The following is a 24,487-nucleotide window of genomic DNA, read 5'->3' on the forward strand; positions in this document are numbered from 1 at the left end:
CAAAACGCTGATCTAAGCGTAATTCTTTCTACCATTAACTAAAGTTGGCTGGTGATTGCCTGCCCGGGAAAGCAACTCTTTAGGTTCGGGGATGCCAGATAACCTGCGGGCGTACTGCATTGAAACAGCTTGGACAATGCTACTACCGAGGTAAGATCCGTCAACGAAGTGACCGAATTGGAAGTGCTGAGACTCATCTTTGAGCCGTTGAACTCTGTTGATCCCTTCACTGGGTTTTATAAACGGTCTGTGAGTAATTATAGAGAGGCTATTACTTTTACACATCTATTCGTAGGGGGCAACCCAAATCGATCAACAGCCTTACTGCGATGGCCATGCACTTCTACCAGTAACATCCTCCCACAGCTCTTGTGGCCTCTACTTTGTCCAAACTCAAGACAGTCAGGCTATTAAATATCCAGACCGTCTTAGCAGAACACAAACAAACTTATGTTTAACAGCTTTGTGTTTTCATTCATGATGATGGCGATTTTCCTCGTAGTGAAGAAGAGAATCCGTCGTAATGTCGGCTTAAGCATTAATACGGTACCCTTCTACGGCGATGGCTTTGAAGCTTATTTAATATCAATGTAAGCTTTGTGTATGTCGGTGTTTTACAGTATTAGCTTTCATACCGTTATGTGTTGGTACGGTGCTCCTCATTCTCGTACCTGTTGGTTTCTTTTTGAAGACGTCATTATGCCCAACAAAAGAAGAGAGAGAAAAACAAAGCCAGACCTCGCATTTAAGATGCCATCTTTTCTTCTCCCCAGAATGCATAAATACCATCCTGTTCTCGTCAGCTAGCTTCATTTCAGCGATCTCAGCACACCGAGCTACATGAGTCGACCACTACATTGTGCCGGTAACACAAACACCAAGCAGACAAGGTCTCCAGATTTGAGTATCCCTCAGATATATCACAGGCGCCATTTTTCGACATACTGCGGTTTCGCATCACAAAACACATGGATGACCCAAGATGTGGGAGCGAGGAAGACGCGCAGCAATTCCTATCCATAGTAGAGGAACATTTGCAAAGATGGGGGCAGGCTCAGCAACAGCCAACATCGCCAATCTACCCCCCTAGGCCCACTCATTCAGTTTTGAGTGTTTTGGCAGGGTTTAGAGAGCATCTAGAAGAGCAGCAGCGCATGATTGATCGGAGCAAGAGGAGAATATGGGAGGCTCAGGAACGTGCAGCGGCCAAGATGAGGGAGGAAGAAGCCAGGAAACGCGAAGAACAAGAGAAAAAGGAGCAAGAAGCAAAGGAGCGAGCCCAACGTGCACGACAAAAAGAAGAGCGGAGGAAGCAGAAAAGAAGAAACGAGTGGTCAGATGCATAGAAGAGGTACGAGAATTGTTGGAAATCCGTCGACAGCACGAGCGACGATATCAGCGGCAGCCACATCCCTTGGCCGACAAAATCGGGACTGCGACAAGACTTGAGCGAATCAAGTGTGCGACAATTCTTCCGGAGAACGGCTTTCGCTTATTCCTCTAACGATCACGCTGAGGAATTGTTCCAAGTCATGACAAAGGAGACAAAGCGATGGCATTCCGACAAGATCCAGCATCGCTTTGGGCGAGATATTTTCCAAAGTCAGTACAGGGAGGATATTTACATGGTTACCAAGTTGATCATGGTGTTGTGGAAGGAAGCAAAGATGGGCAGAGGGTGAAACAAATGAGAGTAAGTGGCAGGCATTATCTCTCAGGGGCCTCTCCATCAGGTGATATTACTACAGTACTAGAATTGTACTATGATTCATTACAATACATTAAATTAACTCAAAAAGATTACCTCTCCCTCTCATACCGTTTCTTTATACGTGCCTTTGAAAGTACTCTCGCTCCGGCCGTCGTCACCATCATCCACCACAACCGTCGTCTCAACAGTTTTCGTGATTCCATGCGGCTCTGGGAATGTGGCCAGATGAATCTCTGATCCATTGTGGCTGCCTTCGCGAGCCGGAGGAGCTTCTTTGCCTAAACGGCTCATGATGGTGTTGCTAGGTTTCGAAACCGTGGCGGTGCTGGTGATGATTGCACGCGACGTGAGACCGTAGTTGGTCGGGTTGGACCTTTCTCTGCTGTTCGAGTACCAGCCTTCGCCCCGGCCAGTTTCGCTGCTACGAACCACCTTGGAGATGAGACTGGCCATCAGTAGCTCGATGTACAGCTTGATGATATATGCCACAGGAGCGAATTGCACATATCTATAAAAGGTCAGTGGCTATCAGTCAAGTGAGGCAGAGTATGAACTCACAGGTAGGGATTTGGTAGACTCAAGAAGCCAAGCAAGAGAATATCCATGGTTGTAGAAATGCCCACCATGCCAGCGTTAAAGTTGAAGAGTCTCCAGTACTTGCCCAGGCCATCCTCAATCAAACGATAGCGCACCAGATACAAAAAGTACAGATTGAGTCCCAAGTCAATGATAAGGAACAATATCTTTTCCACCTTTTCAAAGATAATATTGTGATGGACCTGAGCAGGGGTGGCACCATCCAGGTGGGCGACGGTCCAGATGTAGCAGACGGCGATGTTGATGAGACCGATGCTGACGACGAGACTCCATTTTAAGTGCGTCGCTCGGCGCTTGTTGGTCATGATCAAGGCGACTCGATTGGCGATGATCTGGGGCAGGAGTTGTGTCTGGAATGCCCATAGTACAACTGTAAAGAGAAAAAAGACGAGGCTGGAGATGATAGTTAGCAATGGGATCAAAAGACATACTCGATTCATACTTGCCTTCCTTTGATGACATTGTTCAAGAACAAAAAGGTAACAATGGCAAAGATAAAGTTGGTCCAAGCCTCAGCCCAGATCAAGTACAGGTACGTATTGTGCAAGCTGTGGGTGCGCTTCCAGATGCTCCGCGTCTGCCCGATGACCTTTGCAATAGTAAAGACAAAGACACCCACAAAGAGGCCAAAGTAGATGGAGGCGAGATCCACCATCTTGGGCGACAGAAAACTGACCAGAGACGACAAGATGACGAGATACGAGGAACGAGCAAAGAGGAGGAATGCACACAACACCTTATATCTTCAGGGTTCGTCATGTGGAAGTACCCGGTTTCCCGGCAAGTTGTCCACCGATCGACAAATCGCCCTTCTCTCCTATCCACAAGCTACAGATTCCCCATCTCTTTGAGTGCGCGAAGGCTCCCAACGCGTACCGGACAGGGGTTTGATCCAATCAAAATGGAGCTTACGAGAGGTACTTCTTTTCCCACCTAAATTCTATGGTGATATAAGTCAAAGCAGTACGATGAGTTACATAGTGCAACATTGCAAAGCTCACAGCCGTACCTTGATTTGGGCACCTTCCTTTTCCCCCTGTTCCCGTCAATCTCCCCCAACGCCTTCTCTTTTGCTTGTGACCTCACAACACCACAGCGATGGCCCTGACAGGCGTGACAGGCAGAGCGCTTGGTGCGGCCTCGATAGCTGAGCTTATGGCCCGGGTGATTGAGGTCTTCGTTGCCGGCCCTGTATCTCTTCCTTCCATGAAAATCGGGACTGAAGGTCGCGATGAGGGCATCTACAAGGCAGCCTCGCCACGCCTCTTGCGACTTGTATCTCTTCCAACTTGGGCTGCCGTGAAGTTGAAGAAGATAGCTGTTGATGAGGGCAATGTCAAATAAGAAGGTCCAGGCTAGAGCCTGCCAAGGGCCCCGACGAACGCGGTGATCATAGCCTAGCGATGCCCTCAGTTGGTCTCCTCGGTCCACATGATTCATTTCGTCGTTGTAAGTAGCAGCAATAGAAGGAATCTCGAATTGCTTCACAGCTTCCTTACCAAAAAAAAAACGCTGTATCGGCCGTGCCCGGGCTTCCATTGTATTTGGCCTCTTCCTCTTCCGGTTGACGCGTTCATCGCCCTTGAATACAGAAGTCAGGAAGAGCACGAGGGCGTTATCCTTCCACGCGATTTGGTTGACCTGCCAAGCCAAGGGACAAATTAGTAAGGGAAATACAGCTAAATCTGTCTGAATTCCTTGCCTTGTGATCAACTGCTGGGGCCATTCGAAGCTCGCCAAACCGAAGAAGGTTACGGCCGGCAGTGTCATCGACTTTGAGCTGTACGAAGGGCTTGAAGATACCACAGTTGCGGCGGGCTGTGCCTGTGGCCCCGTGACCTAGCCGTCGAAGATGTGTGAAGAGATTCGCCGATGAGAAGAGGTTATCGATGAAGACGTGATATCTGGCTTTTGGCAGCTTATTGACTAGGGCAACGACCACGCTTTGAGTCGGATTGAGAGGCGTATATAGGTCCTTTCGTCTCTGAATGCGTAGTTGACGAGAAAACTGACTCTTCTTCCTTGGCTGCCGGCGCGGCTTCTTGGGGAGACCAACAGGTCCGTATCTCTTCTTCGGCTGGTGCCAAATCCACCGTAGGAAGAAGCCCTTCTGGGCCACAACCCAGGTCTTAAAGCCGAGGGGCGTGGGTTTATTTGGGACCTTCGTTGTCTCGTATGACCTCCCTGTGAAGCGGGTCATACACTCATCCACAGCGATATTCGTGCCCGGGCTCCATAGCTCGAGAGACGCCGCTTGTAGGTGCTCAGACCAGTCATCCACGGCCTTGAAGACCTTCGGAAGGCCTGTATCGGCGAGGTTGAACGGGTTGAAGACTCGTAGGTGCCGTTGAAGAAGCTGGAACCTGTCGAACGTCATATATCGAATAATCGAGTGGTCAGGGCCTTGATGCCCCCGATGAGAAGTCTCCCAATGGGCGCGGAGCCTTGGTTCCTTGTGAATTCCTATGTAAATCAGGATAGCAAGCCATACGTATACCTCGGCGACGGAGGTGTCATGCCAGCCTCTAAGCCGGGCTGCCGGGCGTAACTGACGGTCTCGGAGCAGGCTTGCAACCCAGCTATTGGTATATTGGACCCATCTTTTAACTAAGGAATAAGGTAGGAAGAGCTGGAAGAGCTGTAGGGGCGTATGGGGCAGTGGCTTGACCTCAAAGTCGCGTGAAGGCATCTCCATTGGAAGGAAGTAAGCCCCGCAGGTTGTGGCCGGGCTGAAGACCGGCCGGCACGTGATATCGTTGGGCTGCTCGCGGCGGCTATTTTCCTCTGTGATATAGCTACTTGAATCAGAGGCGTTAAGTGCCTCGCCGGGAATTGATTGAGAAGTCATAGGTCTCTTCAAAATGATTTCTATGGTGTTTTGGCTGTAATTCCTTTCTGAGAGACCTTCCCGTACCCCGCCCGTACCCTCGTCATTACGTGAGAAAAAGTGGGTCCGGTACGCGTTGGGAGCCTTCGCGCACTCAAAGAGATGTCTTTCAGGGCCACATGCCAAAGTCTAGTGCTCAATGCCGACAAGCTCTGCGCTTCCGCATTATGAGGATAAACGCCACTAACAAAGGTGGCGTCCAGTCTGACGGCCGTACCTCGCCGACCGTCTCAGGGACTAGACTTGGATGCATCATCACTACCCGCTGCCGGCACTTGATGTCTGGTAGGAGCATGAATTGACTCGCGTAAAACGGTAGGTTCCTGGGCTAGTTACGAAGCCCTCGTCAGTGCAGTACCGGATGCGTCATCCGTGCGGCAGCGTTTTAGCTGACCGGAATAAGATCAAGGTTGCAGCTAAGAGATCGGTAATCTCGACGAGTCAGCCTAGCGCGTAGCATCGTCCTGCCTAGTTGGGAAAGATTGTCTCAGCTTGGCCGTTATTGGTCTTTCTTGTCAATGCCCATATCCCAGGGTTTGGGGACGCGTAAATCACTGGATCCCATGGTGATCATTGATCGACATGTTGGTCCCTGTCTTCCCCCGCTTCAAGAGATCACCTTCAGGGACAGTGACAACCTGTCCAAGCTGTGAAAGGTGACACATCCGTCACTAAGCGAAAGGGATCAGCATCTCGTAAACGTCCCCGCATTCAGCCGAAAGGCCCAGACCGTGCCTCGAAAGCTGCGTCACCTGGCGCGTTTAGAGTTTGTGTCTAGTTTATCTACCCTGGGCTGGAACTAGATGCCACCGGAATGGCGTTTCTTCCCAACGGATGATGCCTGCCCCGGTGGTTTTCGTACTCTTCAGCCAACTGCCGATCTCTTGTCCTGTTCTGTTCTAGATACACAAACGTCTTAATTGCCCAGCTCTTTTCCCCTGGACCCTGAGAAGGCGGTCTCAACTCTATCCGTGTGGCTGCGGTCTTCAACGGAATATTCCTTGAGAAGGCGTTCATGACTTCAAGCCCCCGACTCCTTATCAGTCCACCTCCCAATCCAGTGTCCATAGCCAATTCCTGAATGCCACATGTTTAAGGAACGGCTGTCTAGTGGCGAAGTTTCGTTGATCCTTGGGTAGGGCAAGCTTCAGATGGCATGGGCTCGAATCTGCCATAAGACGTGAAGCGCCAGTGCTTCTGCATCGCCGTGAGACTTACAATTAGAAGTGCCCCCTTGGCTTCGATATTCAAGAAATGCTAACGACGTATATTATCTCATTATCTCGTATTCTATCAACTATAATCCCCCTCCCTCGCGATTAACAATTTCGTAGTCCTACTAAAACAACCCAAGGAAAAATCGAAACAGAAACGGCAGCAGCCATCCACACTTCCACCACAGATAGGATCACGATTCCTACTTAGTGTGTAGCTTAACCTGCGCCTCACTCCATTCCCAGAATTCTTTGGCGATGCCAGTGCCTCCCTCTGCCCGGGTCTTGGACCCAGCGACCATGTCCTTGGTAGCATGCCACAGCCTTCCCCACGGAGCCACTATTGAGTAGGTAGTCAGCGACAGATCGATGTTTAATCGAAGCCACTATCAGATAAACTCACCAAATGCTCCTGACTTTTCCAAGGTCACTTCAGGGGAGAAGCCGGCAAAGATGTTGGTGTATGCACCGTAGATTGTAGGGTACAAGACGGTCTTGCGGAGGAACCAGTGAAAAGCAGGGCCCATGGTGCGCCAAAATTCCGAGTCCAGATTTCCGGGGTTGAGAGGGGTTGAGATGATGCCGTGTTCCTTGTGTCGTGAGGCATATTCGGTGGCATAGAAGTAGTCACCAAGCTTGCTGATGTAGTACTGCTCAGCCGAAGTTTCTTTGGTGATGTCCTTGACTCTCTCCATGAAGTGCTTGGTGGTAGTGGCGATAGCAGCTGTGGACGAGGCCCAGACCACGCGAACCGTCCCAGCGGGCGAGTCTCTCGCTGTGGAGATTAGCGTGGGGGTCAGTTGGTGCGTGAAGGCCAAGGTTCCGAGACAGTTGACGCCAAGCTGAAGCTCGTAGCCTTGCTTGGTCTTGGAACCATGTTCAGTGAAACCAACACCGGCATTGTTGAAGAGGACATGGAGTTTGCTTTCTCGGCGCAGGATTTCAGCTGCAGAAGCGTTGATGCTTGGGAGATCGGCAAGGTCAAGCGGGAGGCAGATCAATTCTCCACCAGACTTGGGAACAGCAGCTTGGATGGCATCACATGCTTCCTTGTTCTTGCTTTCAGAACGCGCCATCATGTAAACACGCGCATTCTTGGAGTAAAGAATCTGGGTGATCTCTTTGCCAATTCCTGTGTTGGCGCCAGTGACGACAATGACCTAGCAAATTGTCAGATTTCTTGGCCGAGGTGTAGGGTAGCCACAGTGAGTCTGAGTGCACCAACCTTGCCCTTGAGATCGGGGAGATCCTTTGGCATGAACCTTGGGGACCCGGCGAAGAAGGCTTGCCGCAAGATGTCGAGAGTACCTGACATGATGGAGAGTTGGGACTTTGTGGGAGAGTTGGATCTTGTAAATAGTCGAGAACAGTCAATGCTGAGTTGGCTAGGATGATATCGGGGAGAGACTGCAATGATGGATGTTGAGAGTGGAGGAAGGAAGGCATATCGTAGAACGGTTAGAGCACTTATATACGCAGTCTTCAATGACCTCATTTCCTGCTTGAACTTCGAATACCGTCGTCAAATCCGTTGACATTGAGACATGGCGTACTGAACCCCGCGGGGTTCGGGCACTTTAGTGCCTGAGGCATCAACGACGCGTGGAACCCGACCCAACCCCGCGGACTTCATTTCCGCCTCGCTTGAGACCCTCAATCAAGCCAGTTAAAGCACCTTGGCATTTGGTCAATCTCGGACGTCGAACAGCAGAAATGGCTCCGAGTACGGCTCCCTATTCCACGCCATGGATTCCGGCTCCTTATGGTAGAGCCTGCGTTGGCTGCTCCCGTGCCAAGTGCAAGTGCTTTTATCGCTCAAATGGGGGAAGATGTGAGAGGTGAGGCCCGCTTGAACGTATTCTATATGCGTGACATGATGACATGTCTGACTGACTCTAGATGTTGCCGTCTTGAAATTTCCTGCGAGCCCGCGGCCGGTGTCCGAAAGAGTAGAGTCAACGCGATACGATCTGCACCCAGTGCCGATGCGAGACTGGAGCGGAGACTTGACGATCTTGTCTCTCTAATACAGTCACAAGGCGCCAGCAGGCCGACAGCTACTCCAGGGACGAACGATCCCCCTTTGGTTGAGTCCAGCGGACAAATTCCTTTTGATCCGCCGCCAGAGTATAGCACTCCAGCATCGCCTGCATCATCATACCAGCCGGACGTTGCGATAAATTCAGCCGATGCCACGGTCGAACTCCTCCGTCCCGTGGACCCCGAATCAAGTGATCCTTCCTCTCTGATACTGAGTGACATGCCTACCCATGGCCTCACAGATCGTGTCGCTGAGGAGCAGCTCAACACCTTTCGACGTTCCTTCTTACCTAACTCACCACTCTTCCACCTCCCTCCCTCTCTTAGTTCTCGAGAGTTTCGTCAGCAGAAACCATTTACTTGGTTTGTGACTATGGCATTGTCATCCAAGCAGATCTCGCAACAATTTGTCATGGAAGAGACCATCTGGCGAATCATATCAAAAAGGATAGTCTGTGAGCATCTCGCCAACCTCGACTTGCTCATTGGACTCATCTGCTTTGCGTCATGGTATGCGAAACAGCTGAATAGCTCAGAATATTGCGCTTACAATATTTTAGGTCACATGGCTTCAAAATGGACAAGCCGTTCATGACAATGCTTACTCAAATGGCCGTGTCACTGGCCTTTGAACTCGGCTTGCATAAACCTCCCGTAAATGGGGCCCAGCGCTGCAAATTCGGGCGATCTGTTGCCGAGCAGCAACAGGCACGGAGGGAACGAACACTAGAGGAGCGACGAACTATTCTTGCTCTTTTTCACTTGTCTTCATCGTATGTATACGCCCACCCTTTTTGACTGGCTCCTGTCTGACGTCTTGATCCCAGAACTTGGACTGCATTCCGCAAGACGGAGCCTGTGCGCTGGACTGTTTACATGCAAGAATGTCTACAAATTCTTTCTGAGCAAGAAGAGTCGCATCTCGATGCCATACTCGTGGCCCAGATCAAGTGTCAGCTTATCTTCCACCAAGCTGAACCGTTTGCTTCAGTGCAGCCATTTTTGGAGAGTTCTCAGAAGTCACCATCTGCGACTCTTATCACGGCACTGCTGAGGCAGCTCGGTGAAGTTAGAGATACGCTGCCTGCCAACATCAAGTCTGAGAGTGAGTTGAACATCTCCAGAGCCGTCCCGAGAAAGGTAGAGAGCTAACGTCGTTTAGGAATCATCCAGCTGTACCTGTGTTATGCGGAACTGGCCCTCAAGAAACACCTCATTGGAGAACCAAAGACAAGCAGCCAATCAATTCCGGAAAACTTCCAGAGACTTCAAAATCTGGATTCGGCTTTGGGCAGCACCGAAAGATGGCTGGGACTCCTGTTTGATATGCCTCTAAGCGACTTGGCTGGTATCAATGTCGACTTTTGCACGCAATTCCTCCACTGTCTGGTCATACTCTTTAAACTGACGATCCACAAGGAGCCGGGATGGGATATAGAAGAAGTGAGGAAGAGGATAGATGTTATGAGTGTTCTCGATCGCTCCTGCGAGGTGCTTGGAGAAGTTGCTATGGCTATGGGCATTGTCGACAACCCCGGTCCTCGAATGGGCCTCTTGTTTAGAACTTCTGGTCTCCTCAGGGCCGTCAAAACGTTGTTCATGGCAGAGATGCAGTCGAGACTACCGCAGAATGTGCCACAAGAACAAGTTGCTGGGGACCTGGGTGGTGGGATGGATGGCCAAGGCTTGAACTTTTCAGATGAGCTATTCCAAGGCTTGTATGAGGAACCATGGCTTGCTGACCTGTTTGACTCAACGTGGGAGGGGGACTTTGGTAGCGTGTGAGAATTTTCTTAGTCTGAACATGTATATAGATCACACACCTGAATCAGTCGCCTTGTCTCGATCACGGCCGTGCCCTCTATCAGTTTCTCAAGAATATGTCCCCTTCTGATCTGTGTTGTGGCGAAACTGGCAGCCCAAATAGTGTTAGCAACCACATTAAACTTTCAAGCAGACTGTGGTGATTGGTGGCATAACGCGACGGCATGGCCGAGACTTGAGCATGTCTTGCCTCAGCTTCACTTATTACTCGATTAGGCAGTAGTTGAAGCAAGCTGTCGCAATGACCTATACAGGCAATTCGCCCATGTCCACCTTTTCCACTTTTTAAAGGCATGAAATTACTCGAGGATAAAATAAAGATGATATAAGATACTCTTTTTTTCGACAAACATTCTGCATGAGAAAGAATGGCGCCCATCAACCAGTTTCCCACGTGTGAGAATACGACCCTCAACGACGCCGAGGCCCAACATGCCGTAAATGAGGACACTAGCCTATTGCCGACAGTTAAAGAGAATCGTAACGATGTAGCTAAGATTGTTGCTGTCAACTTTGCTATGCTGATGGCTGGCATGAATGGTAAGCGATACCCTAAATCACGAACGTGTAAAGGTGAAGCTAAGGCGAACTACAGACGCAGCAACAGGTGCTTTGATCCCGTATATCCAACCCGGTTACAACGTTGGATTACTCGCCGTGGCGATTCTCTATCTAGTAAATTTCTCCGGATGGTTCCTTGCAGCATTTACAAACGTCCACCTCGCCAGCCGGCTCGGCATGGGGGGCACGCTTGTCATTGGCGCCTCGATACAGCTCATCGCCTACGCCCTCATCTTCTGGAAGCCCCCATTCTTGGTCTTCAGTTCATCCTTCTTCTTTGCAGGCCTAGGTGTTGCGTATTTAGATGCCCAGGTCAATACCTATGTTGCGCACATGAAAAACTCGCATCGATGGTTGGGCGTGTTGCACGCTGCGTATGGTCTTGGTGCGCTGCTTAGTCCCATTGCAGCGACGACGTTTGCCACCAAGACTCCTTACTGGCATTTTTTCTACCTCCTGATGCTGTTTTTGACAGTTGGCAACATCGCATGGTTGTCTTGGAGCTTTAGAGATAGCCTCTTTATGTCATCTGGGGATGCCGATGGTGAGGAAGCTAGCGATCAGCTTAAAGCAGCACTCTCGCAGAAATCAGTGTGGATGATTAGTCTTTTCTTCTTCCTCTATGTCGGAGCAGAGGTTACTGCCGGCGGTAAGTTCAAGCACGCCAAAATGTTTCATGGGAATGCTAAGAAGTCCAGGCTGGGTCATCGAGTTTCTTATCGAAGTGCGACACAGTCCCCCCAATGTCGCCGGCTACGTCGCGTCTGGCTTCTGGGGAGGCCTCATGATTGGACGTATTCTTCTTGCCGATATCACGCATAGACTTGGCGACCGACGCATGGTGTTTATTTATATTCTCATCGGACTCGGTTTGCAGTTAGTCTTTTGGTTTGTTCCTGACGTCGCCGTTGATGCAGTCGCCGTCAGTCTCCTCGGATTTGTCATTGCGCCCTTCTTCCCCGTCGGGGTATCAGTTCTCACAAATCTGTTACCTCGAGAGTTGCATGTTGCCGCTATAGGTATGTTTTGTTTCAGCTCTCGCCACGATCGAGCCAGCAATTAATTATTGGCAGGGTTCACGGCCACTGTTGGCCAGGCTGGGTCAGCTGCGTTTCCATTTTTGACTGGCGCGATAGCCTCAAAAGCGGGAGTTGCTGTTCTGCAGCCGATTATGGTGGCATTGTTGGTTGGGATGTTTTTATGCTGGGGCCTCATTCCACGGGCCAAGAGGAATTAGTGATGTGTTGGTCCCTCATTGCACTGCATTTCCTTCCGTTGGATTCTGCATGCATGAATCTTATCTATCTACATATAGATTTGACCTGGCATGCTCGCGTTTGCCGCAAAGCGAAGCGAGCCACTCGACGGTGATGCTCTTCCCTGGGTTATTTTCTCTTGTCACCCTTCTGTTCTCTTCCCTCACACCTCACTGCGTTGATGCCCCTCAATGGTCCTTTGGGTTGAAAGTGAGGCGGACTGACCAATGGAATTGGCGCAAAGTGAACCAGGCTCCCGGTGAATGCAGGCAGCGACCTCCAAGGAGGTCGGCACAGGGGCGTCTCATTGGATTGCAGCGGCTGCTAAGGCGTTTTTGAGCGAGTAAGATGGTGACTGACATTTGGCAGTATGGGGCTCAGCGCTTCATGGCTGTCACCAAGGCGTCTCTCACTAACATGTACTTGTTCAACTTAGTCAATTTAGAAGACCCAGCAACACTTGAAATCCACTATGTTTATATGATGAGAACCAGTGAACCGGATCCTAGTATTATTCGATATGAATTCCCTCTTCTTATTTGATCGAACAGCATGAGTTGTTGCACTGGTGGTGAATGACTCGGGGCTCAAGTTGTACAATGACAGCCCATACCACCAAGACCTGGTGCCCTCCAATATCTTCCCTTAACATCTGAGCTCAGCTGAGACGCCACATGCAATGCAAGTCTGGTTGCCGCTTGGTATCAGGCTGCCTTGCGACACCATAAATTCCACCTGATTGCCCTGTTAACTTGGCCCATTTGCATACTCCCTGTCAGTGCATTCCGATCATTATGGATCCATTGTCAATCATTGCAGGTGTCGCAGGCATCGCCACGGCGGGTGTCTCGCTTGTGGAGGTGCTCTTCGACACCATCGACTCATACCAAAATGCCCCCAAAGATATTGTCTCAATAGCGCGGGGAGTCCAGGACCTCTCGATTATCTTGGACCAGCTGAAGCAAGTCCTCATCGATGGGCGAAACATGCACACCCGATGGCTCCTCAAATCCGTTGCTTCAGCCATCAGGCAGATCGAATATGTGCATGCTGAAGTTTGGGAGCTCATACCTCGGGACAGCTCCGGGTTTGAGAGGGTAAAATGGACATTTCGGAAAGGAAAGATCAGAGATCTCTTGAACAAGATCGAGGCTCAAAAGAGCACTGTTCAGCTCGTCTGCACGACCCTTCTTCTCGCTATTCAGCAGAAGAAGGTCACAAAACACAGCAGACGACGCCCTGGCAATGATTCGGAAAAGTATGCGAGGAGCAGGTTGAGAAGACAGGCCGAGAACCTTGTCAAGACTGCTCATGAGTCGCTTCTGAGTCTGACTCAGAGCTCACATCAAGAGGAAATCGAGGGGTCTTCCACCGACACATCCCAAAGTCAGGGGCAGCAAGAGCCGCATACACCACTTATTGGTGGCTCTCCGACAACACCCACCATTCGTGTATCAGGCCCCGAACAAGACTTTCCAGAGGATAGCGGGGGTCTTTTGCCCCAGAAAACCCCCGATGAGACCGCTCTATGGGTCTACGATATGGTTTTCTCACCGACAGCCGAAAGAAAGGCTCACGAAGGAGACACTGGGGCCCGACCCGACCCCAGCAATGCCCTCATTATCCGCAACTCACAGGGCACCGATCTTGTTCTGGCTTCAAAGAGGCCCATGGCAGCAGAAGTCGTCGATGATCTGCTCTACGACTGGACTCACTTGAGTTGGCACGACATTAAGGAGACGTCCGAGACTGTGCGGGTGGAACCCCCAGAGCAACCAAGGGGGTACTCGGATGAGCGTCTTAGAGACGAACAGGGCTCCAACCTAGAACCACCACGCCAGTCAAGGCGAAAGACACGTCGTCATCGAGGAGCCTCTGAGGAGCATATTCGACGAGGCATAAGTGTGGAATACGAGAGCGAAGGATCCTCAGGCGGCTCAGCCAGATCCGAACACTGGTCTTATATCGACAGTCAACCATCTGACTCTCAACGAGAAACCACAAGAAGGCGATATTCCGCTCATGATTCAGAGCGAGAACCGCCAACTCCCCCAAGTGGATACAGGACCAGATCGTATTCAGATGCAGGTCCAGAACCGAGAAGGAATCCACGCCATGCAACTGTTGAGGATGACCCAGATGATTCCATGGATGACCTGGCGAGAAAACGTGCCAGAGCGAGGGCTACACATGAAGAAGCCAGACGCCGCGCAGACGCCGAGTTTGAGAAGCATCGTCCGCACACACAACACTCATCACGATCAAACACAAACCGAATTCAAGATCGAGAGGCAGACGATAGACCAGGACACAGAGAGGATCATTCAAGCAGAGCCAACCAGAGTCAAACGCCAAGTCGGATACAGAGGGCTGCCGCTGCGAGTTTACTTGCTGGAGCGACTGAAGCGTTTCGTGTCTATAAAGAGCCAGGCGGCTGGGACAGTAAAAAGAGTACAAGGGTATTGGCAGCCGCAGCCGGAGCTGCAGCGGTGCCAGTACCTGATGTGAACGATTAGGGGGGCATGTGAGCCAGAAGTGGAGAGGAGGTAGAGTGACGAGGTTTTAGTAGAAGGATTTCTTTGGTGCGTTTATGTATGTGGGAAGGGATACTCCCAGTTTTTCAGGTGCGCGCCCATTTCGGTTGCTATGTTTGCGATTGTCAGGTGTTCAGATATGGGAACGGTTACAAGTTACTTGGCTTCCATACTCGCTGAGAAACATCCAGTTGATTAGTATCGATTGATTTGCTTGCTCCAACATGACGCTAGCCACCCTGTCCATATATATTCGAAACTTTTCGTTGATCATAGCACCTGAGGGAGATAAACACGAATGAATGATTCAGAGTTATCACTTGATATAGTTGTGGTTCTTGGGTTTTACGCTGTTGTTTATGGTTTGCAAATGGATTTTTATCATGGATGCTTACGCTAATAATTTTAGCAAAGTTTCGTTTCATGTAAAAAGTCCCTAGTTGAAACCCTATCTTTATCTCCTTTATATAATTTCTGTATTAAACTCTGCTTCTACAGTGAATTTTTAATGTTATCTCTGAATACTCCCTGGCTTTCCTGCAGGGCTTTTTAATGCCTGAGGCAGAATATGCATGTCCGTAAGATGAATATGCACAAATTTCACTCAGCCTCAGCTGCGCCCTCTTTTTCACTCAGACCGTCTTTATTATGTGTGCAACAAGAGTATACTTATCGCGCAGCCCGCACTCTTTTCATACTTTCTTCTAATTCCGGGAACTGACAATAGTATTGTCATCAACATCGTTCTAGTCTCGGCCGAGTCCTGACTGAATCGTCGAAGAGCTACCCCGCTTCCATGTCTCCAGTCGAAAACTCACGCCACGACTTCGGGACCGGGTCAGGATGTCCAGCAAGCGGCCATTGCTGTCCGATCTTGTCCGCGACTCCAAAATAAACACCGAGTTCCTCGAATCTTGCATCCAGCATGTCTTCCATGAGGCGGGGCGGTCGCTGAAACAGCGACTGATCCGGAGAGAAGAGCGCTGGGTCAGGCAGAGATATCTCGGCCAAGGCGCTTACGGGACTGTTTATCTAGAAAAGAGGGAAGATGGTGGCACTGGAGAGTTACGAGCGGTGAAAGAGCTCAAGAAGTCGGTTGTGCCAGGGCATGAATTGGACTATGCTAGGGAGCTCGAAGCTATCATGAAGTTCTCACATCCACGGGTTTGTGTTGTCTCGACGCTTTGGGTTTGGGCTGGTGACTGATAGTCGAGCAGTACAGGCACTGCTTTGTGAGCTCGCGTGGCTGGTATGAGCATCAAGATTCTGTTTTCATCACGATGGAATTCCTTGAACTCGGCGATCTCCAGCGCTACCTCACACGACCGCTGCCAGAGTCCCAAGGGCAAGAAATTACGAAGCAAACCCTTGAAGGCTTGAGTTTCATGCACGATGATGGCTTCATTCACCGCGATCTAAAGCCCGCGGTAAGCCAGAACAGAGTCTCTATATACGAATATAGGGCGACTAACTCAATTTCAGAATATCATGGTCGTGACCAAAGGTCCAAACTGGTTCGTCAAAATCGCAGATTTCGGCATCAGCAGGCGTCGACATCAAGACGTTACCACTCTCCTTACATTAAAGCGCGGCACACTGGGATTTGCAGCCCCAGAAGCTCTTGGTGTTGAGTCAGACGTCACCTACTCGTTCTCAGTCGACATGTGGTCGTTGGGGGCGGTTGCGTATAGGATACTCACCAACGCTTCTGCCTTTTCGTATCTGTCCGACATGTTCCGTTATGCCTCGGGCATGTTGGAGTTCCCGGAAGAGAAATTCAAGTTTCACAATGTTTCAGAACTTGGACGAAACTTTATCATCAAGCTCATGCAGCCGGTTCCCGAGGATCGATTATCGGCGTCGCAGGCAATGCTTCACCCGTGGTTCACTACACCACTTCCCCCTACGGTTGAAGATGCATCAGATATGTGAGATATGTCAACTTGTAGAAAATCCATATGGGTCATTTGCTAACGTCACAGGTCCTATTCCACTGCGGATGAGGAGGAGCATGACATCACAGAAGCATCGATGCCTTCAAAAGCATGGAGTAGTGATGAACATGCCACGATACAAACTCCTGTTCCTATCACGACCAAGCAATATCACCAAGTCACGGATCCTACTGTGGCCTCAAAGGCACGGTCTACTAACAATACAACAACGATACCAGCGGATCGCACTGCCTTCCCTGTCTCTGAGTCTAACTACGAGCCTCCATCAGTCGAAGACTGCTCAGACGACAACCATGAAAGTGATCCGCTTCCAAAGCTCCCAGGTGATTCGAAATGGGTTCTAGACTTAGAAGATGATATCGACGACGACAACAGCTCTGAAGGAAGCGCGACACAAAGCGGGCAAGACAGTACAGAGGACAGCATACCCCAGACGATTCCCTTAAATCAAGCTCGACCTATCGATACTGAGGAGAGTTCCGGGACAGATTGTACGGACAAGGAATCAGAATACGAGAGCGACACCGACTCAGACACCGAGAGAGAAGATACTGCGACGCCCCCACATCCTGTGGAAGACACACCAAAGTGAGTGCTGTTCACTCGTGCTTCGATATCTGCTAGTGGTTATTTAACAAGAAGCAGAGAATCAGCCAAGACGGCCATCATGGTCGAGTGCAAAAGTTGTGGCGTTTCCTACGAGTGGAAGGGCAGAAATATTCAACGTCTCCCATGCCAGCACTACATGTGCCATGTCTGTCTTTTACAGTACTTCGCTCTATCGCTCATATCGCCCAGGTACATGTCAGCTCGATGCTGTGATAGCCCCAAAGGAGAAATCAAGGAAGAATCCTTTGGAAACATTGTCGTTGACCCGCGCATCAGCACCGCCTGGAAGAAGTATGAGCTACTCAAGGACCACGACGACTGGAGATGTCCTCGCGGACATCCGCCAAAGGGCGGCTCACTCACAGTCACTATCGGATCACGAAACTCGCCCCCAATATGGAAGGAATTGGTTAATTGCTCGGGTTGTCTAACCCAAACACGACTCATCGACGGTAGTGTCAAGGAGTTGCGACCAACTTCATTCTGCCTTCTATGCCTCGGAGAAGTTTCAGGGAATGTATGCAACCAATGCGAGCAGAGCTCAGTCGTGTGGCCGTTTATCACACGTATGCAGGAGAGAATTGACGCGCCCGCATCCTGGCTGTCATCTGTTCTCAGATTTGCTTGTCGTGACAGGCTTACGATCAGGAACGGAGGCAGCCAACTACAGTTCCAGACCTTGGCACAGCTGAAAGGATTACCCTCCCCCGACGAGGGACAGTCCGGGTCTGAGGCTGAATCCGAAAAGTCTGATGTCAATGACGACGCCGCCGACACACAGAAGTCGGAGTCCCAGACGCCATCTCCAGGCCCCGAAGTTGTTCCCCCCGAGCAACCGGGCTCTTCTACTGCACGCACATCTCACTCGGAAGTCGGAAGTGAGGCCAATTCACCCAGATCTCGCTCAAGACGCAAGAAGAGCAGCCATGATCGCCGCCGATCTCCCAAACCAACACGTGCTAGGATTCTGTGGGAGAAGATTACACCTCAAGTGTTCCATAGCCAACCCAAGAAGAAAAAGAAAAGGTGAAAGGCGCTGTTCCTAGACGGGTTGGGCCCAACAAAGAAGAAAGATTACTCCGGACGTTACGAGTAGTGCAAGGAGAGCGGCCCCGATGCCTTCCGCGCGGCATTGTGTTGTATCTAGGTGTAGTTAAGGATGCCAACAGAATCCATAAGGCAACCGAGGAAGTGGAAGTCAATACTACAACTAAGCTTTGAAACACGACTATTTAACTTCTAGTGGCGGCCTTCATTGGTTCCAAGTCCAGGCCAAGGTCCTGGCGATGAGGCCATGAAAGTAGCGACCTGTGCTAGCCCGTCCGTCGCTTGCGTTGCGTCTGATGATACCACACAACTTATCCGAACCGCCCGTGGAGAGTTTTAAGCACGTAAGCACCGATGACTGCCAAACCACCAAAAAGAATCAAGACTTGGTACCCGTACTTGTAATGGGGAGCGTCGTAGGTTGGGAAGAGGACCACTGCAAGTAACCCATTAGTTCCTGATTTAGACAGTTCTGAAGAATTGAGTTGTACTCACGGGGCAGCCAGGTCGAGAAACTGTAGGTAAAGATATTGCCGGTCGCAACCAAGAGCTGGCGAAGGTTGGGATCACCAGCGTTTAGATGATGACCCCATGACTAGGGGGCGCATTGTTAGCGGTCGTTGTGGGAGAAACCTAAGATAGTTGGGTAATCTTACAATGATGATAGGTTGGGCTGCACTTCCAACGTAAGACAAGAGGTATGCGAACAGTCTTGCGCCGTTGGGGATGTACCAGACAGCAAGCAGGATGTTCGACACGGCAACAGCCAATTGAATGATGACAGACGTTGTAAGACGAGCTTGCGTGGCATCAACGATTCCACCGGCTAAGAAAGCGGCTACAACGCTGATAGCGTTGCCGGCGGTCGGCAGCACGTTTGTCTGCACAACGCTATAGCCCTCGGCTTTGAGGTAGAGGTTGAAATAGCCAGTGCCGCTGCCTGCCTGAGCGACCATTCTGTAATTATCAGCCTCTGGACCACCTTTTGAGACGGCTGGACTTACAGATATGGCAAGATAAATACCCAGAGTCTCCAGTTGGAAAAGATTCCTTTGATGGCTTGCAAGGTCAACGGCTGAGGAGCAACACGGCCGTTGCTTTCAGCCCGCTGGATGCCGTATTCTCTATCCTATAGTTGGTTAACCTCGAAGTACGTCATAGAATTATCCAAGCTGGCTTACATCTTTTGTCCAGTAAAATGCGCGGGTGGTATGCGGAAGATCGGGGATGGCGAAGAAACCCCAGATGGCGATGGGGATTGAGATGATTCTAAACGAGTTAGAGGTCAGCTAATGCAATTACTCGGTAAGAAACGTGGATCATACCCATCAAAGATGAACAGCCATTGCCAACCAGCAAGGCCGTGACGCCCGCCGAGGCCCTTGTAAAGAGCTGCTTGCAAGTAACCACTGAACATGGAAGCGATGCCACTTGTTTGCTCAAAGATGGCCATCCTCTTAGTCAACTCACGGGGTCCATACCAGCCGCCGAGCAGAGCGGCGTATCCGGGGAAGGCACAGGCTTCGAGTAACCCAACAAAGAATCGGAGGGCGTAAAGCTGCAGAACGGTGAGTTAACGAGCACTCCTGACCAGAAGACACTCTTACATACCGTCTTCACGTTCTTTGCAGATGCCATGGCCATCACCAAGACTGACCACAAGACCTCGCAGAGAGGAATCCAAATTGATGGTCGAACATATTTGAGCTGGACCATCTGCGTCGGCACAGTACCGATCAGGTAACCGATGTTGAAGTAACTGTTAAGCCAGTTCCGTTCATTTCCATAAAGACCGAGCTGAAGCCGAAGTATTAGCAGACGAGCTTTTTATGCAACCACCTACACTCACGTCTTCTTTCATCCCGCTAACGAACGCATTGCCTGATGATGATAAGCGATGACCCAGCCGCTAAGAATCTGAAGATGCATACTGATGTTTGTCTGATCAAGGTACTTGATAAAGTAGCCGAGACAGATGTATGAACTATCACTGTCAAAAGTGCCCATCGTGCAGAAAGGGTAGATCTTACAAGAGAAAGGTGTCCAGTTTCTGGATGTACCGCCTGTCTCGAGGATCTCCATCAACAGAGTCCCAGAAGAAACCTACCAGGCGCCGCCATAGGGGTCGCTTCGCAATTACGCGCTCGCTAACGTTTGTCGATATCGGGACTGCAACATCTTCATCGGTCGAAGATGAAGAGTTGCCAACGACAACTACAGTTGGTTCTTTGAGAGTAGACATTGCCAGAGCAAATTCTCGATGGAAGCAAAACTGTACTGATCAGATATCAAGTCGGGCATTCTCCGATATCTGCCGCCCTCTCTTTGTATTATCTGGCGTTGCACCGCGTTATCTCCATGTGGAGTCGCCATAAGCTTGATATATGGCGATTGAGTGAACTATGCGAAGCGGTTAACTGCACCCGATGCCCTATCTTACAAGGGACGAATGAGAAGGGAGGAAATAAAGTTCGTCATCGCGGGAATTATTGCGAGAAGCCGGGGATAAAGACCATGTCGGGGTAGATAGCAATACTCGGGGATGTCACATCAACCTCGTAGGGGATGTCGCAATGCCTTCGCAACGTCGCTAATGGCTCAAGGTTCATTTCTCCTCGAAGGGATGCCGATCCCCCGCTTCATATTACCAAGCATGGACATTCCGAGAATCGGAGTGAGAGTGATAAAGGCTGGGCATGGGACGTGGTAATAGTCTGGGATGAGCACTACTGGCAAATAACGTCAGATAATCCTTGACTCTACCATAGAGAACCATGTCTACTCAGACCGCGACTACGACTACTTCCCAGCCTTCTGAGACTTTGTCTCAGTTGAGGTTTGATACCTCAATCAACTACAAGGAGAATGAGGTTAGTAGTTGCTCTCTGCACTGGCGCATCAGTATTGACGTAGCTCTCTGATTTAGTACAAATATTCCCACTATCTCCCCCATTACAATCCAGGCCTGCAGCCACCCCTGGAAGAGTTCAAGCACGCCGACCCAGGTCTCCGTGCCGACCCTGCCAAAGCTGCCCTGTTAAATGCCCCAGGCTCCTCGTTTCAGGAGATCACGCCAGCTGTGGGCACTGAGATTCACGGCCTTCAACTCAGCTCGCTTGACTCAAAGCAAAAGGATGAACTCGCTCTTCTGGTAGCTGAACGCGGAGTTCTTGTCTTTCGTGGACAGGATTTTGCAGACATTGGCTTTGAGAAACAGAAGGAGTTTGGTGCTCACTTTGGCAAGCTGCATGTTCATCAGCATGGAGGCCATGTCAAGGACTATCCCGAGCTGTTGCCAGTCTACCGAGACTTTACGTGCGTGTTGAGATATCTCACTATAATACCTTGTGCTGATGTTAACGACGCTTCTAGGGCTGGTGCGGTAGACAATGAGATCAAGAACAATGTCAGCAGCATCAAGTGGCACACCGACATGTCTTATGAGATGTGAGTTGAATCTTTGCAGCATCCTTCTCGTTGACCAGTACTCACTATCTTAAGAAACGGTATGGGAACGACAATCTTCTTGGCTCTAGATACGCCCCAATCCGGAGGCGATACGCTCTATCTCTCAACAGTGGCCGCCTACAATGCGCTATCGCCGTTGTATCGTGAGAAGCTCCACGGCCTCGAAGCCACACACTCTGGGTTTGAACAGGCCAGGGTTGCCGACCACAAGGAGCGATACATCCGTGAGCCCATTGAGACTATTCACCCCGTCGTTAGAACGCATCCCGTGACCAAGTCCAAGTCTTTGTACGTTAACCGCCTGTACACGAGACGCATCCAAGGGTTGAAGGAAGAAGAAAGCGGTAAGTAGTACACATTTTCCTTTTGGATGCAATAGAAAATACTGATCTGCTTACAGCAAACATTCTCAATTTCCTTTATGACCACATTGAACATGGCCAAGACTGGCACATTCGAGTGCACTGGACGCCTGGCACAGTTGTTGTCTATGACAACCGAATCACCCAACAGTAAGTCTTCTTCAATATCCAAGATCTACATGCCAATATTTACGCTATGTAGCTCCGCCCTCCGCGATTTCCAGGTCAAGGAGGGTCAGACCCGACGGCACATGTTGCGCATCACACCCCAGGCTGAGAGGCCATACTTTGACCCCAACGCCTAAAAGGGTCTCCCATCAACTCAGTGAACACCACGCTTCGTCTCTGATCCTGATAGGTCTCTCAAATCATATGATCACCTGACACGCATGGCAATGAACAAATGCTAGATAATCGGCCTGCTACGGCACTCATTCTTGCAAAAATGAAAGGTTCGAGGCTTCGCTTGTAGTAAAAATGATTGACCTTGCCCCATAAGAAAATTGCGTTCTTTGATACTGTGCCCGATAACTCCTCTTGGAGACGTTAGATACCAATACTGATTGACTTAATATGCCCATGTAGATTCAATTTCGTAAAAGCAAGCCCAGGACTACGCTCCAACGCATGACACCCCAAAGCGTCTCCTCCCTGTCATAGATATGCTATTACTTGTTTGCGCGGCTCAGCACCTCCTCTGCCTTGTCAAACCCAGCCAGCCTTTTTGCAATCCCATCCATCCATCCAAAGGGCAAGAAACTGCCAAACCAAACCGACCAAGCCATCTCACCGCGCCAGATGACAGGCGGCGGGTTTTTCTTCAGCAAATCGCGCACAACAGCGTCTGCCCAATCCTGAGATTCCAGACCCTGTCCTTCGTACCCTTCTTGGCGCATGGATGCTCCCAGAACATCCCTGGCGGGCTCATAAATAGAATCCTTTGGTAGGATAGGTGGCTTCCTCAGTAGCGCATTCTGGACCAAGTTGCTCTTGACGATGCCCGTTCTGAGGTCCACAACTTTGATTCCAAATGGCTTAAGTTCTAGGCGCAATGTGTCGGACAGCATGGCCAAAGCAGCTTTTGACGAGTTGTAGACAGCCTGGAAAGGTACTGTGGCAACAGCGCCAAGGGATGTTTGATTCACCACCATGCCATCGGATGATTTAAGTAGCAACGGCAGAAAAGCCTGTGTCACGGCAATATGAGACCATACATTGAGGTCGTAGATCTTCTTTGCTGCGGCGATATCAATGTCGACAACGGGCATGATGTATTGGGCGCCAGCGTTATTAACGAGGATGTCGAGGGCGGGAACTTGTTTGACGCATTCGGCGATAGAGGTTTCTGATTGAACGTCCAGAGTGATGGTCCTGATTCCGAGAGATACCAAGTGCTTCATTTTGGCAGGGTCTCGAGTGGTTGCGTAGACGTTTAGGCCAGCGTTGTGGAAGGCGACGGCGAGAGCAGCGCCTATTCCACCATCTGAGCAGCCGGTTATAAGAACTGACTGCTTGGCGATCGAATCCACAGAAGCCATTGTCGATGAAGGATGCGGATATTCTTCACCAATGAAGATTGGTAATATTGGGAGCAAATTTATGTCGACGGATGTTTATGACAATCGAGGCAACTGGGAAAACAGATGAAGAAGTGAATCGACACAAATACCAATCCAAACTCTTGGCCTCTTAAATAGCACATACCAAATGCCAAGTCGCACCGTGGTTCCATATCGGGTGAACAATCCGACCGGGTCGGCGCAGAAACCCACCGTTTTGGGGTCCGGAACCCTTCTGCCCTGGAAGGCGAGTGGCTGATCAAGCCGGGATGAATCTTATGATCCCAGGCGGTTAGCCGACGGAAATGAGTGGCTCACCCAGGTAATACGATATGGATCTTTGGTCCTGGGTAGCGAAGCTGACTGCTTGGCCCGCGACTTGGCTCTCGTAATCCACTGGTCAGCCAATACGGATGGGCCCAAGGTCAAGGCATAACCTTGTTGTAGCATAAGCCCAGGAATTTGTGGCATTTGTCTTGCTAACAATATTAAAATCGTGTTTTCTACTACTTTGATCACCAGTTAGCTTATCAGAGGGATACTCTCTCGATCAACACTCCTATCGACAGCAGGCGATAGACAAACACAATGATTGGAGCAACACCAACAACTTCACGTGATGCAGCAATGGTGACATCGACATCCATCATGACGAATACAAATGCATATTATCTAATATTGAGAAACGTTGGCCAATTTCTAATCTTTCATCCCCGCAAGAGAGTTATCTTGGAATTCTGCGTTTGTAAATATCTTGACTTTTCAGGGCAAAATGAGTGAGAACAACAAAATCAAGTCGGTCGCGATTATCGGAGCCGGAGCTGCTGGTATTATTGTCGTACGATCTACCCCATGTCCTCGGA

At 50.1% G+C, this 24,487-nt stretch overlaps 9 protein-coding genes across 9 annotated transcripts; 5 read left to right on the plus strand and 4 right to left on the minus strand.

Moving 5' to 3' along the window:
• Positions 1 to 1,813: 1,813 nt before the first annotated feature.
• Positions 1,814 to 2,963, minus strand: LRP88_00347 (uncharacterized protein; the record flags this gene model as incomplete). Its single annotated transcript, XM_083237063.1, has 3 exons — positions 1,814 to 2,219; positions 2,270 to 2,701; positions 2,755 to 2,963. 3 exons carry the CDS (start codon positions 2,961 to 2,963, stop codon positions 1,814 to 1,816), a joined length of 1,047 nt encoding a protein of 348 aa, XP_083106954.1.
• A 3,649-nt stretch (positions 2,964 to 6,612) lies between these two features.
• On the minus strand, positions 6,613 to 7,724 carry LRP88_00348 (uncharacterized protein; the record flags this gene model as incomplete). Its single annotated transcript, XM_083237064.1, has 3 exons — positions 6,613 to 6,749; positions 6,813 to 7,569; positions 7,635 to 7,724. The coding sequence occupies 3 exons, from the start codon at positions 7,722 to 7,724 to the stop codon at positions 6,613 to 6,615; spliced, it is 984 nt and encodes a 327-aa protein (XP_083106955.1).
• Positions 7,725 to 8,122: 398 nt separating this feature from the next.
• LRP88_00349 (uncharacterized protein) lies at positions 8,123 to 9,247 on the plus strand (the record flags this gene model as incomplete). The annotated part of the gene is made up of 3 exons (XM_083237065.1): positions 8,123 to 8,247; positions 8,309 to 8,959; positions 9,010 to 9,247. 3 exons carry the CDS (start codon positions 8,123 to 8,125, stop codon positions 9,245 to 9,247), a joined length of 1,014 nt encoding a protein of 337 aa, XP_083106956.1.
• A 78-nt stretch (positions 9,248 to 9,325) lies between these two features.
• LRP88_00350 (uncharacterized protein) lies at positions 9,326 to 12,071 on the plus strand (the record flags this gene model as incomplete). Its single annotated transcript, XM_083237066.1, has 6 exons — positions 9,326 to 9,554; positions 9,612 to 10,230; positions 10,641 to 10,813; positions 10,869 to 11,480; positions 11,533 to 11,853; positions 11,908 to 12,071. 6 exons carry the CDS (start codon positions 9,326 to 9,328, stop codon positions 12,069 to 12,071), a joined length of 2,118 nt encoding a protein of 705 aa, XP_083106957.1.
• Positions 12,072 to 12,884: 813 nt separating this feature from the next.
• On the plus strand, positions 12,885 to 14,116 carry LRP88_00351 (uncharacterized protein; the record flags this gene model as incomplete). The annotated part of the gene is made up of 2 exons (XM_083237067.1): positions 12,885 to 13,930; positions 14,086 to 14,116. 2 exons carry the CDS (start codon positions 12,885 to 12,887, stop codon positions 14,114 to 14,116), a joined length of 1,077 nt encoding a protein of 358 aa, XP_083106958.1.
• Positions 14,117 to 15,904: 1,788 nt separating this feature from the next.
• On the plus strand, positions 15,905 to 18,218 carry LRP88_00352 (serine/threonine-protein kinase; the record flags this gene model as incomplete). Its single annotated transcript, XM_083237068.1, has 5 exons — positions 15,905 to 16,051; positions 16,107 to 16,552; positions 16,607 to 17,167; positions 17,405 to 17,479; positions 17,837 to 18,218. 5 exons carry the CDS (start codon positions 15,905 to 15,907, stop codon positions 18,216 to 18,218), a joined length of 1,611 nt encoding a protein of 536 aa, XP_083106959.1.
• A 328-nt stretch (positions 18,219 to 18,546) lies between these two features.
• On the minus strand, positions 18,547 to 20,242 carry LRP88_00353 (major facilitator superfamily domain-containing protein; the record flags this gene model as incomplete). The annotated part of the gene is made up of 9 exons (XM_083237069.1): positions 18,547 to 18,671; positions 18,731 to 18,830; positions 18,892 to 19,192; positions 19,240 to 19,364; positions 19,417 to 19,504; positions 19,561 to 19,793; positions 19,847 to 20,032; positions 20,085 to 20,116; positions 20,167 to 20,242. The coding sequence occupies 9 exons, from the start codon at positions 20,240 to 20,242 to the stop codon at positions 18,547 to 18,549; spliced, it is 1,266 nt and encodes a 421-aa protein (XP_083106960.1).
• Positions 20,243 to 21,009: 767 nt separating this feature from the next.
• On the plus strand, positions 21,010 to 22,370 carry LRP88_00354 (TauD/TfdA dioxygenase family protein; the record flags this gene model as incomplete). Its single annotated transcript, XM_083237070.1, has 6 exons — positions 21,010 to 21,105; positions 21,162 to 21,550; positions 21,608 to 21,682; positions 21,737 to 22,047; positions 22,104 to 22,215; positions 22,268 to 22,370. 6 exons carry the CDS (start codon positions 21,010 to 21,012, stop codon positions 22,368 to 22,370), a joined length of 1,086 nt encoding a protein of 361 aa, XP_083106961.1.
• Positions 22,371 to 22,733: 363 nt separating this feature from the next.
• Positions 22,734 to 23,603, minus strand: LRP88_00355 (SDR family oxidoreductase; the record flags this gene model as incomplete). Its single annotated transcript, XM_083237071.1, has 1 exon — positions 22,734 to 23,603. One exon carries the CDS (start codon positions 23,601 to 23,603, stop codon positions 22,734 to 22,736), a length of 870 nt encoding a protein of 289 aa, XP_083106962.1.
• Between the last annotated feature and the right edge of the window lie 884 nt (positions 23,604 to 24,487).

This window comes from Fusarium phalaenopsidis (assembly GCF_050370095.1).
Source record: "Fusarium phalaenopsidis strain FUZ10S chromosome Unknown contig_32276, whole genome shotgun sequence".
Classification (NCBI taxonomy): Eukaryota; Fungi; Ascomycota; class Sordariomycetes; order Hypocreales; family Nectriaceae; genus Fusarium; species Fusarium phalaenopsidis.